At 33.6% G+C, this 14,916-nt stretch overlaps 2 protein-coding genes across 3 annotated transcripts in view; one reads left to right on the top strand and one right to left on the bottom strand.

Moving 5' to 3' along the window:
• LOC130427834 (galactose-specific lectin nattectin-like) overlaps window positions 1–2,421 on the bottom strand; it is a 2,555-nt gene extending 134 nt beyond the window's left edge. The window contains exons 1-6 of the mRNA XM_056755531.1: window positions 2,407–2,421; window positions 2,235–2,302; window positions 1,494–1,583; window positions 630–715; window positions 395–517; window positions 64–175 (exon numbers count right to left, since the gene is read on the bottom strand). Coding sequence (XP_056611509.1) covers window positions 64–175; window positions 395–517; window positions 630–715; window positions 1,494–1,583; window positions 2,235–2,295 — 472 coding nt within the window. The 5' untranslated portion in view covers window positions 2,296–2,302; window positions 2,407–2,421. The remainder of the gene's footprint in view (window positions 1–63; window positions 176–394; window positions 518–629; window positions 716–1,493; window positions 1,584–2,234; window positions 2,303–2,406) is intronic.
• A 5,567-nt stretch (window positions 2,422–7,988) lies between these two features.
• On the top strand, window positions 7,989–10,973 carry LOC130427817 (galactose-specific lectin nattectin-like). Of its 2 annotated transcripts, none has more exons than XM_056755503.1 (7): window positions 7,989–8,048; window positions 8,153–8,220; window positions 8,859–8,969; window positions 9,726–9,811; window positions 9,909–10,031; window positions 10,243–10,354; window positions 10,830–10,973. In XM_056755503.1, the coding sequence occupies exons 2-7, from the start codon at window positions 8,160–8,162 to the stop codon at window positions 10,901–10,903; spliced, it is 567 nt and encodes a 188-aa protein (XP_056611481.1). In that variant the 5' UTR covers window positions 7,989–8,048; window positions 8,153–8,159; the 3' UTR covers window positions 10,904–10,973. The 2 variants fall into 2 exon arrangements, with proteins under 2 accessions (XP_056611481.1, XP_056611482.1); XM_056755504.1 differs by having other exon boundaries at window positions 8,874–8,969.
• The last annotated feature ends 3,943 nt before the right edge of the window (window positions 10,974–14,916 follow it).

The following is a 14,916-nucleotide window of genomic DNA, read 5'->3' on the forward strand; positions in this document are numbered from 1 at the left end:
TACATTAAATATATGTGTAGTCAGGATTGATTTGATTAAAAAAAAACTAAATGCAACTCTTACCGCTGAAGTTTAGCTCCAGGCAATTCTCTGGACGGCGATAATTATTCGGTTCACCTCTGCACCAGTTGGTGTAGTCAAATCTAGCTCCATTACTCCACAGCCACTGTCCATCCTAATGAGTGAGAAGAGTCAATAGAGAGTTCACTACTGTATTCAGATTGCATTGATGATGTAATTTTCAAACTGAACATAAGTAATTATTGTATCGAATCGATAGAATATTTTTTTTACTAAAAGCAAACATATGGTAAAAACGGACAAATTAGTCTGTTATCACTGCAGACTGACTGCTTTTATATAAATGTTATTTATGTGTTATTAAATTATTTACCACTTCACCATCATGACCGCCGATCCAAGCACGTGTGTTACTGGGCACCAGACTCAGTAGAAAGTCATTTTTCACTTTAGTGCGCACTGATGCCAGATTACCACCAAAGACTTGACAGATTTTCTAATAAAAGAGACATGTTTTAAATATCATTCAAAATTCTTTTAGCTGCAATAATTGGAGGAAATGTAGCATTACTAGTTTAGTATTCATGAATAATCTTAAGAAACAGTACCTCAGCTGTGGCCCAGTTCACTGCCTGAGGGTAGAACCTGAAGCATTTTGCTCCAAAACGTTGCCATCCAACTGAGCAAGTTTTAGCTACACAAAACATTAAATATTAGAGATCTTGTAGTTTTTATTAGCTTTTTATTGCAGCTGTGTCCCTTGTTTTGGTGTATTTCTGCTTAGACACAAAAAACCTAATATTCATTATACATTCGAATTACTAATTTTTCACATTTCCTCCTGTCCCACCAGAATTTAGCATCCTCGATTTTAAAAGCAAATTTACAGAAAATGGGGTATTTATCTTTCAGGTTATACAGAGAACCCTTTGAATTGGCATAAATCACAGCTACGAGAGAGCAACAATGTGTTATGGTAAACACAAAATACTTCTTTTTTTGTTTAAAGTCTTTTTTTAAAGTGTAGTGAGGTTTTCTGTGAGTGCAGCAACATGCAGTTCTGCTTGATTCTAGCAGGTATCAGCTTATACTGGAACAAGAAGTTTCTCTCTACTGTATATGTCATACAGTTATTCTAAGGTCCCCACCCATCAAACGTGAGAAACAAGCTATAACAAGGCATATAACTTCCCCAATCCTGCTTTATCATAAGTGTAGCAATACCATTTGAAATGATTTCCAATTATTTTGCAAACCTTCTTTCTCAAAAGAGTCATGACAATCTGACAATGAGAGTAATAAGAACCAGTAATACCTTATGTCATTTATTTATATAATAAAGTGCAAATTACACCCATACAAAATATAAAAAATGAAACTGATTGTTATGTAATAAAAAAAACACAGTCAAAACTTCCCACTATGTGTCAAGCTTCTCTCACCTTCAAAGGAAGAGAACCGAGTGCACCTACCTGGAGTTGCAGTCGTTCTTGGTGGTGGACGATGAGGAGTGGCAGGCATTGACCGTCCTCTTTGACTTTGGGTACATAGATTATTTTGGGCTGTAACACAAACAAATGTAGTTTATATTAATCTTTTTATTCATGAAAACAAATAAAAGCAGCATTCGCAATATAACATTGTTATTCGAGTTGCAAAAACTGCTGTGAACCATTAATTTTGCAGACAGAGTAAAAAGAAACCATAAAGGAATACAGTGGTCTTGCAAGGACAATCATCATTATAATTTACAATGTCAATATACAGAACAGTCACAACACCTGAACACTTGAACTCTGTTAGCAGTTGAAAGAACGAACCAATAGATAATTTGCATAATCAATCACAGAAACATATATGGATTAGGTAAAAATATAACAACATTTTTTTTATATTGTTTTCCAAATATGTAAATAAATGATAATAAGTTCTGGGTCTCATTAGTCTCTTTCTTGTCAGTTAGTTATGACTGACAGATTCAACTTAAACACACGGATATCAACTCTAACCATATTGGGGAATGGGGGTAGTTATAATTTGGCAGGGGTCCTTTTCCAGCACCACACTTGGTCCACAGAGATTAATTTATATTCAAAAGCTTTATGTCTATACCATCATTGAAAGAAAAATTGTCTTTCTACCCCCGGTTAGGGGTTCAGCAACAGAACAGTCTGTCAGAGTGTTTGCAATGTGATGTTATATGTGCTGGTTACCTGCTGCATACTCCAAAGAAGAGACCAAGAAAAGAAGCACAAGACCTCTTATCACTGCCATGATTAATCTGAAAAAGAATAAACAGGACAAGTGATGCTGTACTCACATGCACTCGTTGGTTATTAGTTAAAGACAAAAGTTTAAAAAGATCAGCGTTTAAATAAAACTCACCGTTTTCTAACTGTTGCTGTCAGAATTGAAGATTGTTTAAATCTATCTGAGGAGTCCTGCTTTTATACCTTATTCTTCACGAGGTGTAAATAACACGGTTGTTTGAAGATGACAAAGATAAAATTTGAGTTTTTCATAAGCATATTTGTTCTAGCAATAACTTGGATAACTGGATATTTAGGTAGCTACTTTTTAGTAAAGTGTACATCACATAAAAATATTTAGTGTTATTTTAATATTTGACATTTCTATTTTTCTCTGTCCGCTCTATAACATGAAAGTTTAAAAATGTAAAAAAATAATATTTGCAATAACTTTTATGATCAGTATGCTTCTACAAGGAAATAATAATACTGTGAAATGGTGTCAACCAGAAGCCAAATGACTGATCCTTAACCCCTTATTTATACAGTGATCAAAGATACACATAACCAGGTTTCCATTACAGATTTGCGCAATATTTAAGCAATAATTTTTAAATGTCAATTTAAACAATATCTTGGAATGACTGTGCTTCCATTAAATGATATTATGCGATTAAATACAATACTGTGTTTACAAAAAAAAATGAAGTCATGTTACGCAATGTTTGATGTTTAGGCCTTATATATAGGCTATGACAAAAATACACGATCATTTATTATTCATAGTATTATCATTTTGAGGCTTTGTTTTTACACAACATAAATGTTCAATGCATGTTGATGAAAAATAAAATGTATTTGTGTCCAGTTGAAAAGTTATTGTTTGCATATGCAGACATTTGAAAATAACACACTTTAGTGTTGTAATTGCAAAACCATGAACTGTGACACTTTTGCTTATCATACCGTCAAAATATCATGCCAGCCCATGCCTAGTGCATAGTCACACCAACTTTGATGAAAAAGTGAAATGAGAGAAATGTCTATATTTCCTTGTATATTTTCATGTTACCTCCCTGTTCCTAATATTCTCCATATACTTCACTCCCTCGTTTTCCTGCATGTGGTCCATCAGAGATAAAATTACTTAATGTGAATTCCACATCCTTTCCAAATGTCCTGCCAAAACATACGCTTATGTGTCATGTGACTTTTTGATTCACCACGTGACTTGTAAATCCGACAAAAACTGTTTCCATTGCAGTTTTACGAAATATGCCATTTGTATTGTCTTAAAAAACACTGCATGCCACTGTGAGGACCCTTTTGCAATTGGCCTACATGGGAGTTTTTGCAAAATGTCTTAAGGGTAATGGAAACCTGCTTACTGATGCATATGTGATGTGTTTATTCTGAATAAAGAAGATATTCCCTCAAGCATGTATGCACGTGGAGTTAACTTAACAATTGTGTATTAAACAATTCATACTAAAGGATCTGTTCAGTTGTTTTTTTGCCACTACTTAATTTGCATTGCTGAAAGTTGCAAATATAACCTTTTTGAGTTTTACTGACATAATTAGTGCTTTGATCTATTTGATCTACAGTAAACTGTAATATAAAGTAATTTACAAATGGTTTGAAATAATAGCAAAAAAATTATAATGCAGCCTATTAGTTTATATTATTAATATTTATATATTTAGCCTATAATATATATTTATCTTCATTTTTTTACTATAGTTTTGTCATCATACCATATATCACATTTACAAAAAAAAATTTCAACTACCCGTATATAGTATTTGTTCACATGTTTGTGTGAGTACTATGGCTGAATACAAAAAACATATGGTGTGTTTATTTGTATGTATTTGGCTAATCATTTAATGGTTTTGTATAGACTTACTAAGAAAAACACAAATTTCAGATGAGATTAAACAGTTTTGCAGATGCGGGGTTTGCAAGAGATGTGTGACATTTTGCATATTGTGTGTTGTGGTCCACATTTAATTTAGTTAATTTAACTTAAATTCAAAAGCTTTATTAAAGCTTGACAATTTTGAAAGCATTGAAAAATGTGCCAACATCTATATATAGTATTAGCTGTATATGCTGAGCTCCAGCTGACAGTCTGATTTTATATATGTATATATGTTATATATAATAATCATTTACCAGAAATTACTTAAACATTTATTACTCTGGGTTACAGTGGAAAATGGAATGGAAAGTGTTCTTCACCCATGGCCGGAGTAACAAAAAAGTTTGGTTTCAATGAGCGGGTACTGCGATTGAGTGTGGACAAATGGCCAAAACGCATAGAAAAAGCTGCCGTTTTGAAAATACCTGTGTTCCTGTGGAGAGGGCCTTGAATCTAATAACAAACATACTCGTATTTGTAACCTCTCTGTTACTTCTCCAGGTTTATATTAAAGTATATTTAACCTTTGACCTTAAACCAACCATCGTCTTTGTTCCTGTGAGGAGTTCTGTTACACGTGTGGCCTATTTGCTTGCATACGAAATGAGTGTATATTTTAGATATGGCTTGGATATCTTGTTTAACCCTCTAATATTTACAAATCCTATTTAGCTCTTATAAAAACTTCACAATGTCCTGTAAATATTTATACTCTTCAAATAATGACAATGCTGGAGATAATACACCTTTCTTACTTTCTAAAAAATAGAATGGAATCAAACTTAGCATCACTTCTATTACAATTTTATTCAATTCTATTTATATAGTGCTTTTTACCATGTTAAATTGTTTCAAAGCAGCTTTACAGGTAAAAAGACAAAAAAGACAAAAAGTTAGTATTAAAATAAAAAGGGTCCATCATTCCTCTTGGTTGTTGACGGAGATTGCCTGAACTGGGATGGCACATGAAGACCACAGGTTCTCGCAGGAGGATGGCCCCGTGACAATCAGCTGGTTCTGGTATAATGTCTGGTTTCCTCTGGATGGGTATCCCGATGGTCAGTCAGTCCGCCTGCTCATAACACGAGGTGGTCGAACTTGAGCCAGCATGATCTGTGGGATGCCCATCCTGAGGTAGGGGAGGAGGGCAGAGAGAGAATAATTAGCATAGCTGCTGTTCATTACTTTTAAACTACAGATAATACTGCTGAAAATATGCGTTTTTAATCTAGATTTAAACTGGGAAAGTGTGTCTGACCCTTGAATAGTATCAGGAAGAATATTCCAGAGTGTAGGTACTATACTATCAGAAGAATTTTGTCATAGTTAAGAGCATAGTGGGTTGTAGTGCGATATAAGGAATGTTAGATAAGCGGAGCTAAACCATTTATGCTTTATAAGTAATTAGAAGTACTTTATAGTCTATATGGTATTTAATGGGTAGCCAGCCTGTGTATGGGATGATAAAGTTGGTGTTATGTGATCATATTTTCTAGACCTTGTAAGAACTCTAGCAACTGTAATTTGTTTAATTATGATGCAGGACAAACACTAGTAGTGCATATAATAATCGAGTCAATATCGGACCCAGACATTGTCAGACTCAGCAGAAGAAAAAAAAAAGTCTGTCTGTGTTGAGTTGTAACTTTCAGAGGGGCCTGTAGTCACTAGATGAAAGTGTTGATTGATAACATCTGCGAGGACATACTGCCATTTAACTTTAGGTGAACTTCAAGTTCATCCAAAAATAGAAAAATCTATCATCATTTACTCACCCTCTTGTCATTTCAAACCAGTATTCCACAGAAACCAAAAGAAGAGATTTTAAAGAAAGTTGGTAAATGAACCCAATGGTGTTCTGCGGAAGAAAGAAAGTCATACAGGTTTGATATGCCAAGAGGGTGAGTAAATTTGACAGAATGAATCTACCACATGGTTGAAAAGACGGAAATGATGAAAACATGATTGCATGAGCAAATTTGCTAGTAAAATGAGTGTGTGTTTAAGGGCAGAATATAGATACATTTGTAATAAATGATTTGGAAAGTTATTTCTGGTAAATAATATTATATATAACATATATAAATATATAAAATTAGCTTGTCACCTGGAGCTCAGCATATACTGTACTACAGTATTTGTATATATATATATATATATATATATATATATATATTGGCACATTTATCAATGCTTTCAGAATTGTTAAGTTGTTATTACTAGTACTTTTAAATTTAAGCTAAACTAACTAAATTAAATGCGTACCACACTATCTGCAAAATGTCACACATTTCTTGCAAAACCTGCATCTAGAAATCACTTTGATCTCTTCTGAAATTGGTGTTTTTCATAGTAAGTCTATATACAACCATAAAATGATTAGCCAAATACATACCAATACACATACCATATGTCTGTTGTGTATTCAGCCATAGCACTCACACAAACATGTGCACAAATACTGTATATGGATGAGTAGTTGAAAAATAAATGTGTAAATGTGACATATGGTGTGATGACAAAACTATAGAAAAAAACAGTGAAGATTAATATATCTTATGCTATTTACATTATCATGCTAGGCTACATTATTAACAGTTTGTTTTCAAATGTTTTGCTATGTTACACCATTTGTAAACTACTTTATACTACAGTTTACTGTTTAATAGATCAAAAGGTCAGCATAACTCAACAAGGTAATGTGTTTACAACTTTAAATCAATATATTAGAAATTGAAACATTCAGCAATGCAAATTAAATAGTGTTAAAAATCAACTGAAAAGATCCTTAAATATGAATTGTTTAATTCACAATTATTAAGTCAGCTGCATGTGCATACATGCTTGAGAGAATATTTTCTTTATTCAGAATAAACACATCACATATGCATCAGTAAGCAGGTTTCCATTACCCTTCAAAAGGCACAAATTGAAAAAGCACATAAAAAATACGCCCAATGGCAGTTTCATAATTTTGGAAAAACTCCCATGTATTGCAAAAACGTTTTCACGCTCGCATTAGGTGTTTGTTTTCAGGCAATATGATAAATTTCACACTGCAATGGAAACACTTTTTGTCGTATTTACAAGTCATGTGGCATATTAAAAAAAGTCAAATGACCATATGTTTTGGCAGGACATTTGGAAAGATAGGATGTAAGGAATTCACATTAAGTAATATCTTATATGATTATTAAGAACAGTGAGGTAATAGGAAAATAAAACAAGGAAATATAGACTTTTTTTCACTCTTTCATCACAGTAGTTGAGACCATGCACAAAGTTGGATTGCAACTTGCCATAAAAGGTAGAAAGAAGAACTACGGCCATAATTACTTATAAAGAGAAGAATCAGAATTCACTTTAATCGCATAACACAATTGACTGGAAACGCAGTCATACCGCATTTTTTAATCGACATTTAGAAAATATTGCTTAAATTTTGTGAAAACCTGTAATGGAAACCTGGCTATGACTATCTTTGATCACTGTAAATATAGAGTTAAGGATCAGTTATTTGGCTTCTGGTTGACACCTTTCCACAGTATTACTATGTCCTTTAAAAAAAGTCTAATTTCTTTGTTATAGAGCAGACAGAGAAAAATAGAATTGTTAAATATGAAAAATTAAATAACACTAAATATTTGTGGGTGATGCATACTTTACTAAATAGTTACAAAATATCCAGTCATCCAAGTTATTGCTAGAACAAATATGCTTATGAAAAACTCAATGTCTTTGTTATCTTCAAACAACCGTGTTATTTACACCTCGTGAAGAATAAGGTATAAAAGCAGGACTCCTCAGATAGCTTTAAACAATCTTCAATTCTGACAGCAACAGTTGGAAAAAGGGTAAGTATTATTTAAACGCTGATCTTTTGAAACTTTTGTCTTTAACTAATAACCACCGAGTGCATGTGAGTACAGCAACACTTGTCCTGTTTATTCTTTTTCAGATTAATCATGGCAGTGATAAGAGGTCTTGTGCTTCTTTTCTTGGTCTCTTCTTTGGAGTATGCAGCAGGTAACCAGCACATATAACATCACATTGCAAAAACTCTGACAGACTGTTCTGTTGCTGAACCCCTAACAGGGGGTAGAAAGACAATTTTTCTTTCAATGGGGGTATTGACATAAAGCTTTTGAATATAAATGAATCTCTGTGGACCAAGTGTGTTGCCGGAAAAGGACCCCTGCCAAATTATAACTACCCCCATTCCCCAATATGGTTAGAGTTGATATCGGTGTGTTTAAGTTGAATCTGTCAGTTATAACTAACTGACAAGAAAGACTGACTAAAGTGACCCAGTACTTGGGTCAATATAAAATGACAATAAACTAAATATATTTGTTACATGTTTACCTTATCCACATATGTTTCTGTGATTTATTATACTTATGTATCTATTGGTTCATTCTTACAACTGCTGACAGAGTGCAAGTGTTCAGGTGTTGTTTCTGTTCTATATATTCACCTTGTAAATTATAATGATGATTGTCCTTGCAAGATGGCTGTTTTGTTTTAGGGTTTGTTTTTACTCTGTCTGCAAAATTACTGATCAGCAGTTTTCTTTGTGGTTTTTGCAACTTGATTAACAATGTTATATTGCTAATGTTGCCATTATTTGTTCTCATAAATGAAAATATTCAAATAAACCACAGTTGTTTGTGTTACAGCCACTGTTGCATGTCCCCAAACTTCAAATCCTTTAATCCGAAGGTTACCGTTTATCCATACCACTCGTCCACAGACAAGAATGACTGTAACTGCAGGTAGGTGTACTCGAGAAGCATGACACATAGTGGGAAGTTTGGACTGATTGTTTCTTTATATTTTGCATAGGTGTAATTTGCACTTTATTATATAAATAAATGATATAAGGTATTTCTGGTTCTTATTACTCTCATTCTCAGTTTGTCTTGACTCTTTTGAAGAAGAAGGTTTTTTTGAGACATCCTTAGAAATCATGAAGTGCTTTTGCTACACTTATGATAAAGCAGGATTTTGGTAGTAATGTGGCTTGTAATTGCTTGTTTTTCACTTTTGATTGATGGGGACCTTAGAATAACTCTCAAATATTATTTTGAGGTGTTTTACACAGCTCAAAGACACAAAAAGATAAAACAGACAGCTATGATAGTTGACTGAACACACTTTTACTGTAAGCATATTTAATTTAAAGTACAGGTGCAAATACGTTTGTGTGTTTACCATAACACATTGTTGCTCTCTCGTAGCAGTGATTTATGCAATTTTGAAGGGTTCCCTTTATAAACTGAGACATACATACAGCATTTACTGTATGTGGATATATGTGCTTTTAAAATCGAGAATGCTAAATTCTTGCAGAAATGTGTTTGTATGGGACAGCAGGAAATATGAAAAATGAATCATTCAAATATTACAATGATTATTAGGATTTTTATTGATATTGTGTCTACAGCACAAATTCACCAAACCAAAGGACACAGCTACAATAAAAAGCTAATAAAAACTACAAGATCTCTAATATTTGATGTTTTGTGTAGCTAAAACTTGCACATTTGGATGGAACCGTTTTGGAGCAAAATGCTTCAGGTTCTTCCCTCAGGCAGTGAACTGGGCCACAGCTGAGGTATTGTTATTTAGAAATTATTCAAGAATTCTTATTGTCATGTTATGAAGCTAAGCAGAATTGGTTCTGAATTGACAATAAAATGTAATCTTTTTAGAAAACCTGTGAAAACAATGGTGCGACTCTTGCATCTGTGCGCAGTAAAGTGCAAAATGACTTTCTCTTGAGTCTCCTGCCTGGATCAACTCAGGCTTGGATTGGTGGTCATGATGGCGAAGTGGTAAATCATTTTGCTTTGAGAACATTTACATTAAAGCAAGTGTCAACGAACTGATTTGTCTGGCTATAGTATTTATGATTTTAGTATTAAAGTATTTAAATTTAAATTTAAATATCTTAATATGCTGAAGAAATATAATGTTATAACTGAAATACATCACTCATGTTGAGTATAGTAAGGAACTCTTTTTTTTACTCTTCTCACTCATTAGGATGGACAGTGGCTGTGGGTTACTGGATATCCATTAGGCTACACCAACTGGTGCTTTGGAGAGCCTAACAATGCTGGCCGTCCTGAGAACTGCTTGGAGATAAACTGGACCCGTAAGAATGCAGTTATAGAATCCCATAATGATATTTTATATAAAATGTGTATTATAATATAAAAGGGCTTGGTTGAATGCAACAAAATGGTAAAAAAAAACACAATGTATCTCTCATATAGTGATAGTTCATCCAAAAATTAATTCTGTCATCATTTACTCACCCTCTTGTCATTTTAAACCGCTATGACTTTCTTTCTTCCGTAGAACACAAAAGAAGATATTTTGAAGAATAGCCTATTGTTTACTGGCCCCCATTGACTTGTATTGGTTTTGTGTACATACAATAGAATTGAATGGGCGCCAGTGCTGTTCGGTTATAAGCTTTCTTCAAAATATCTTCTTTTGTGTTCTGCGGAAAAAAAATAATATAGGTGTAAAATGACATGATAGAATTGTAATTTTTCATTTAATTCAGACACAGCTGAATTCGGTCTTACGATTTTAATATTTTTTTATCATTTTAATATTCACAGAAAACCGTTGCTGGAATGATGCGCCCTGTTCAGCCACCATCGGCTTTATTTGCTCAAAACGTCTGAGATCATGAGAGGTCATTCTGCTTCAAAAGTTCTTTGATTGAACTACATCTTTATATTGCTCTCGTTTATCATCTCTAATCTTACACATCTTACTTACTGAACTTATTATCTTTTAAATCAATAAAGCAATTACAAAGCAAACTTTGTGTATTGTGGATTCAAAATTTATATTTTTAAAACTTTTAAATAAAAGATTTACACTAAAGATTAGTGTTTGCTAATTTTATTTATGCTTTTTTGTTATTAGTGTTAGTTATCTGTTGTATTTGTTATTAAAGCGGCCCTAACACACAGGGTTTCTGCCAATTGCATATAAATCTTGAGTACATATAGAGTAGTATTGCGCATACATTGAACGCATTTATTAAAGATAGATAGAGCTGTAGGATTAATTATGAAATCATACGGCGCATAAAGGGGGGAGGGATAGGCTAAACTAAAGCACATTGTCAACGAAACATAGACATCAGTTTCACTCACCTCATGCGGTTCATGTCCTGCATCTTATAGCGCTGGGACGGCTCCATAAATCAGCTTTAAACAATCTTCAAATCCAGCATTATGTCCAACGTTTATGTAACATTCATCACCCAAATGCAGTGAACAAACAAACAGCTGAACTTCGCGAACATATGCTCTCTCTCTCTCCCTCCTGTTCACAAGTGAAAGTGACGTCTGCGCATGCTCTTTCTCTTGCTCTCCATGCTGCCGCATGCTTTTCCGGGAGCATTTTCCAATAAGGGACTAAGATTTTTTTTACAAAAGAGTTTTACATTTTTGAAAAAAGTTTGGTGTGTTCAGTGTTGAGGTCATACATTAAGTCATTTAGGTCCTAGTGCATGACACAGCACAGTATCTAGTGAAAATGCATCAATGTGCATTTATCACAAATTGGGCAAGCAATTACTTGACCAATGTTTTGGTATGTCTTGGGAAAAAGTAGAACTTTTATTAGAATATAATAAAAATAATAATTAAATAAAATTAGTTTTAAATTTGACTTAAGTCCCTAGTTGAGTAAACTCAGAAATTAAAAAAAAAAATTGAGGCAAACAAGTTAAGAAATATTTGACAACACTTAATAATTTGAGGGATATCTTGGCCCAAAAGTTGAGTAAACTCATAAAAGCTGTCTAGCAAGTTGCCATGAAATTGTAGGATAAATCAACTTTTTCACAATGTACGCCTTTAATTCATTACCTTGAAGCTTCACTGGAGTTAATATAATCGTTAGCCCATAATAACATTAACGATACACAAAAATGTTCAAGGAAATGGGTGATCCCACAATGTGGTAAAAATTTTGAATGACATTGAAAAACAATCCACAGTTATTTGTCCATTTTGGTTAGCTGCAAGCTTTTATTTATCTATTTTATACCAAATTAACGGTATTCTGAAGATGTTAAAAGAATACAATATCGTCCCAGTGACAAAATTACAAAGTGGAATATTTTATTCCATGAGCAAGTTCCATCTTAGAGAAATGATTTTCAAGCATCATAAGACTTTAATTTGATTTGTTCCTTTTTTATTCAACATTAAGAAATGAGATACACTATATTGTTAACTGCGGGTTATTCTAAACCCCAGGTAAACAGAATCCTGGGTTATCTACTTTCACATTTCAAATTGCTTTTAATTTACCAGTGGTTAGGGGATAACCCTAGGTATTCATAACCTGATGTTTCACATTGTACATCACTAAACCCTGGGTTAACATTCTTGTTTGCCATGTCAACAGTCATGATTGGATAAATACTGCAGCGTCAAACAGACTGAATAAATATAGCGCGTGGTCACTTTGAAAATGACGCCTCGCAAATCAATTTTGGCTGTTTTAAGCCCCCTAAGAATTACTTACTCAAATAAATAAAAACTCAAAGGATTGTTTACACATTGGCGCACAGAGTTTGTGTGACCGTACAAAGCTTGTTAAATGAGGTAAGCACTGTTCAGATTTTGATTGGGTGTCCGTTTCTAAGCGTCTGTTTGTATCATTCTATACCCTGCTTCTATTCACACTGCTCCCATTTGGCACCGCAAAAGATGATGTGAAATGTTCGTTTACCCCAGGTTAAAAGCGGGGTTTAGATTGAAGATAACCCAGGGTTATGCACATGTGAAAAGCCTTATGTTTGTTATCCCTTTATTACAACATATTTAAAATCAGGTTGGTGTAAACTTTTGACTGGGAATCTTAAATTCTTATTTTGTTGAAATAACTTATTTTGTCATTGAAGGTGGGGAGTTTGATTTGAAAAGGTGCTAACTTTAGCCTGCTAGTACTGAAATTATAATCCCACCCTCTTTACGATTCGCCGTCCAAAGCCACGCCTCCTCCAAACACATTAATGTCTTTTCGTTAATCCACGTAACAAATGACAAACTAAATCCATAAAATTCTTCTGGAAGCATGTACATATCTTTCCGAAAGAAAGAGCGGAACCATGGTTTCGTCTTTCAGACCCTTCTCCGTGTTGTAAAAGCTCAACCAATGTTAATTCTTTCAAGATCGAGACATTTTTTCGTCACTGATTTTTCAAAAACTGACTTCCGTTTGGTAGATTTACTTGCTGTTGGTTCCGCAGGAAAGTTTGATTGTTGCTGATTGTACGCCATTCTCCCTATATTGAGCATGCTACGGTGCTTATGACGTATGATGTCTGCGTGAACAGGGTGCGCAGTGTTATGCAAAATAAGTCGGCTGAAAATGTACACATGACCAGTAAACGGTATTCGGTCAGAACATTTTGATTGGGCGAACGTTTTTTGGTTCTACGCCTTTCACAGATGATATATAAATTATACAAATATTATTTTACCTCTATACTTCTTGATTGCTATTAGGATCTAAAGCGATTTCCAAACAACATGACAAAAAAATTCCTGAACAGGATGACACACCCTGCCTTTAAGTACCATCCTCCAGAAGCTTTGAAAATAAAAGTTTGCTAGCCAACCAAATAATAACAACTGACACCAATTATTAATTTAAGAATAATTGGAGAGAAAAACAAGAAGAATCTCGATGTCATATGTTCACAATGGTCAAATACGCAGATGTTGTTAAGAAAAACTGGAGGACCTGGAGGATTTTTCTGGAGACCAGTGGACAGTTTAAAGAAGAATGTAGTAAGAATGTAGTTTGGTTTCTAGAATACAGTCAATCTTGAAAAATACAGAATCCCATAATAACATGTAATAAAAATGTGTATTATATTTCAAAAAGGCTTGTTTGAACGCAACCAAATACTGTACCTTTCTTAATTCAGATATAACTGTTATGATCATAACTTTATTCTAATATTCACAGATAACCATTGCTGTAAGCAATCGACTATGTCTCAAAACCTCTAAGATCATGGGAGATCAATCTGTTTCAAAAGTACTAATAGAACTACATATACATTTTATATTGGTCTCGTTTCATCCGCTCTAAACTTCCAGCTCTTATTTACTGAACTTTCATCTTAAATCATTAAAAGCATGTATAAAGCAAACTGTATGCATTGTGGAGTAAAAATTTGTCATGTGGTATATTTCGTTAAAATAATAATAAGTGCTGATATTTTTATAAAAAAAATGTGTTCATTGATGTCACAACAGACATTATAATGCATACATAGGCTCCCACACCTTAATCACAAGCAATAGCTAAAGATTATAAATTGTTTTACCTTTGATTCAAAACCACAGTTTTGCGCATTTGCTTCTAATATGCTATTTGTATTGTTAATGTAAATGTATATAAAATTCAATAATACTGTGTATTCTATAATACCACACTTATTTGCCCCTTGTCTCTACGACTGTAAAGGTTCTGTTTAGTGTTTTTTAGTCCATTTGCGTGGTCTTTATTTTGTGTTCTTTGTCCAACTTGATCACTTTATAGCTGAAAAGCTGCAGTGTTTCTGTCTTTATTCACCCTTGTTAATAGTGAAAATGTACTGTATTGTTAGAAATGCTGGCAGGAAACATGAAACGAAATTCATAAACTGATCATGGATGTGATAACCAC

The sequence above is a fragment of the Triplophysa dalaica genome, chromosome 8 (assembly GCF_015846415.1).
Source record: "Triplophysa dalaica isolate WHDGS20190420 chromosome 8, ASM1584641v1, whole genome shotgun sequence".
NCBI lineage: Eukaryota > Metazoa > Chordata > Actinopteri > Cypriniformes > Nemacheilidae > Triplophysa > Triplophysa dalaica.

What these genes read in the sequence shown, in the direction of transcription:
- LOC130427817 (XM_056755503.1), top strand. Translation starts at nt 8,160, where the DNA reads ATGGCAGTGATAAGAGGTCTTGTGCTTCTTTTCTTGGTCTCTTCTTTG. An exon ending in TTCTTTGGAGTATGCAGCAG is followed by an intron (nt 8,221 to 8,858) that starts GTAACCAGCACA and finishes AATAAACCACAG; the next exon opens with TTGTTTGTGTTACAGCCACT. An exon ending in CTTGGAGATAAACTGGACCC is followed by an intron (nt 10,355 to 10,829) that starts GTAAGAATGCAG and finishes TAATATTCACAG; the next exon opens with AAAACCGTTGCTGGAATGAT.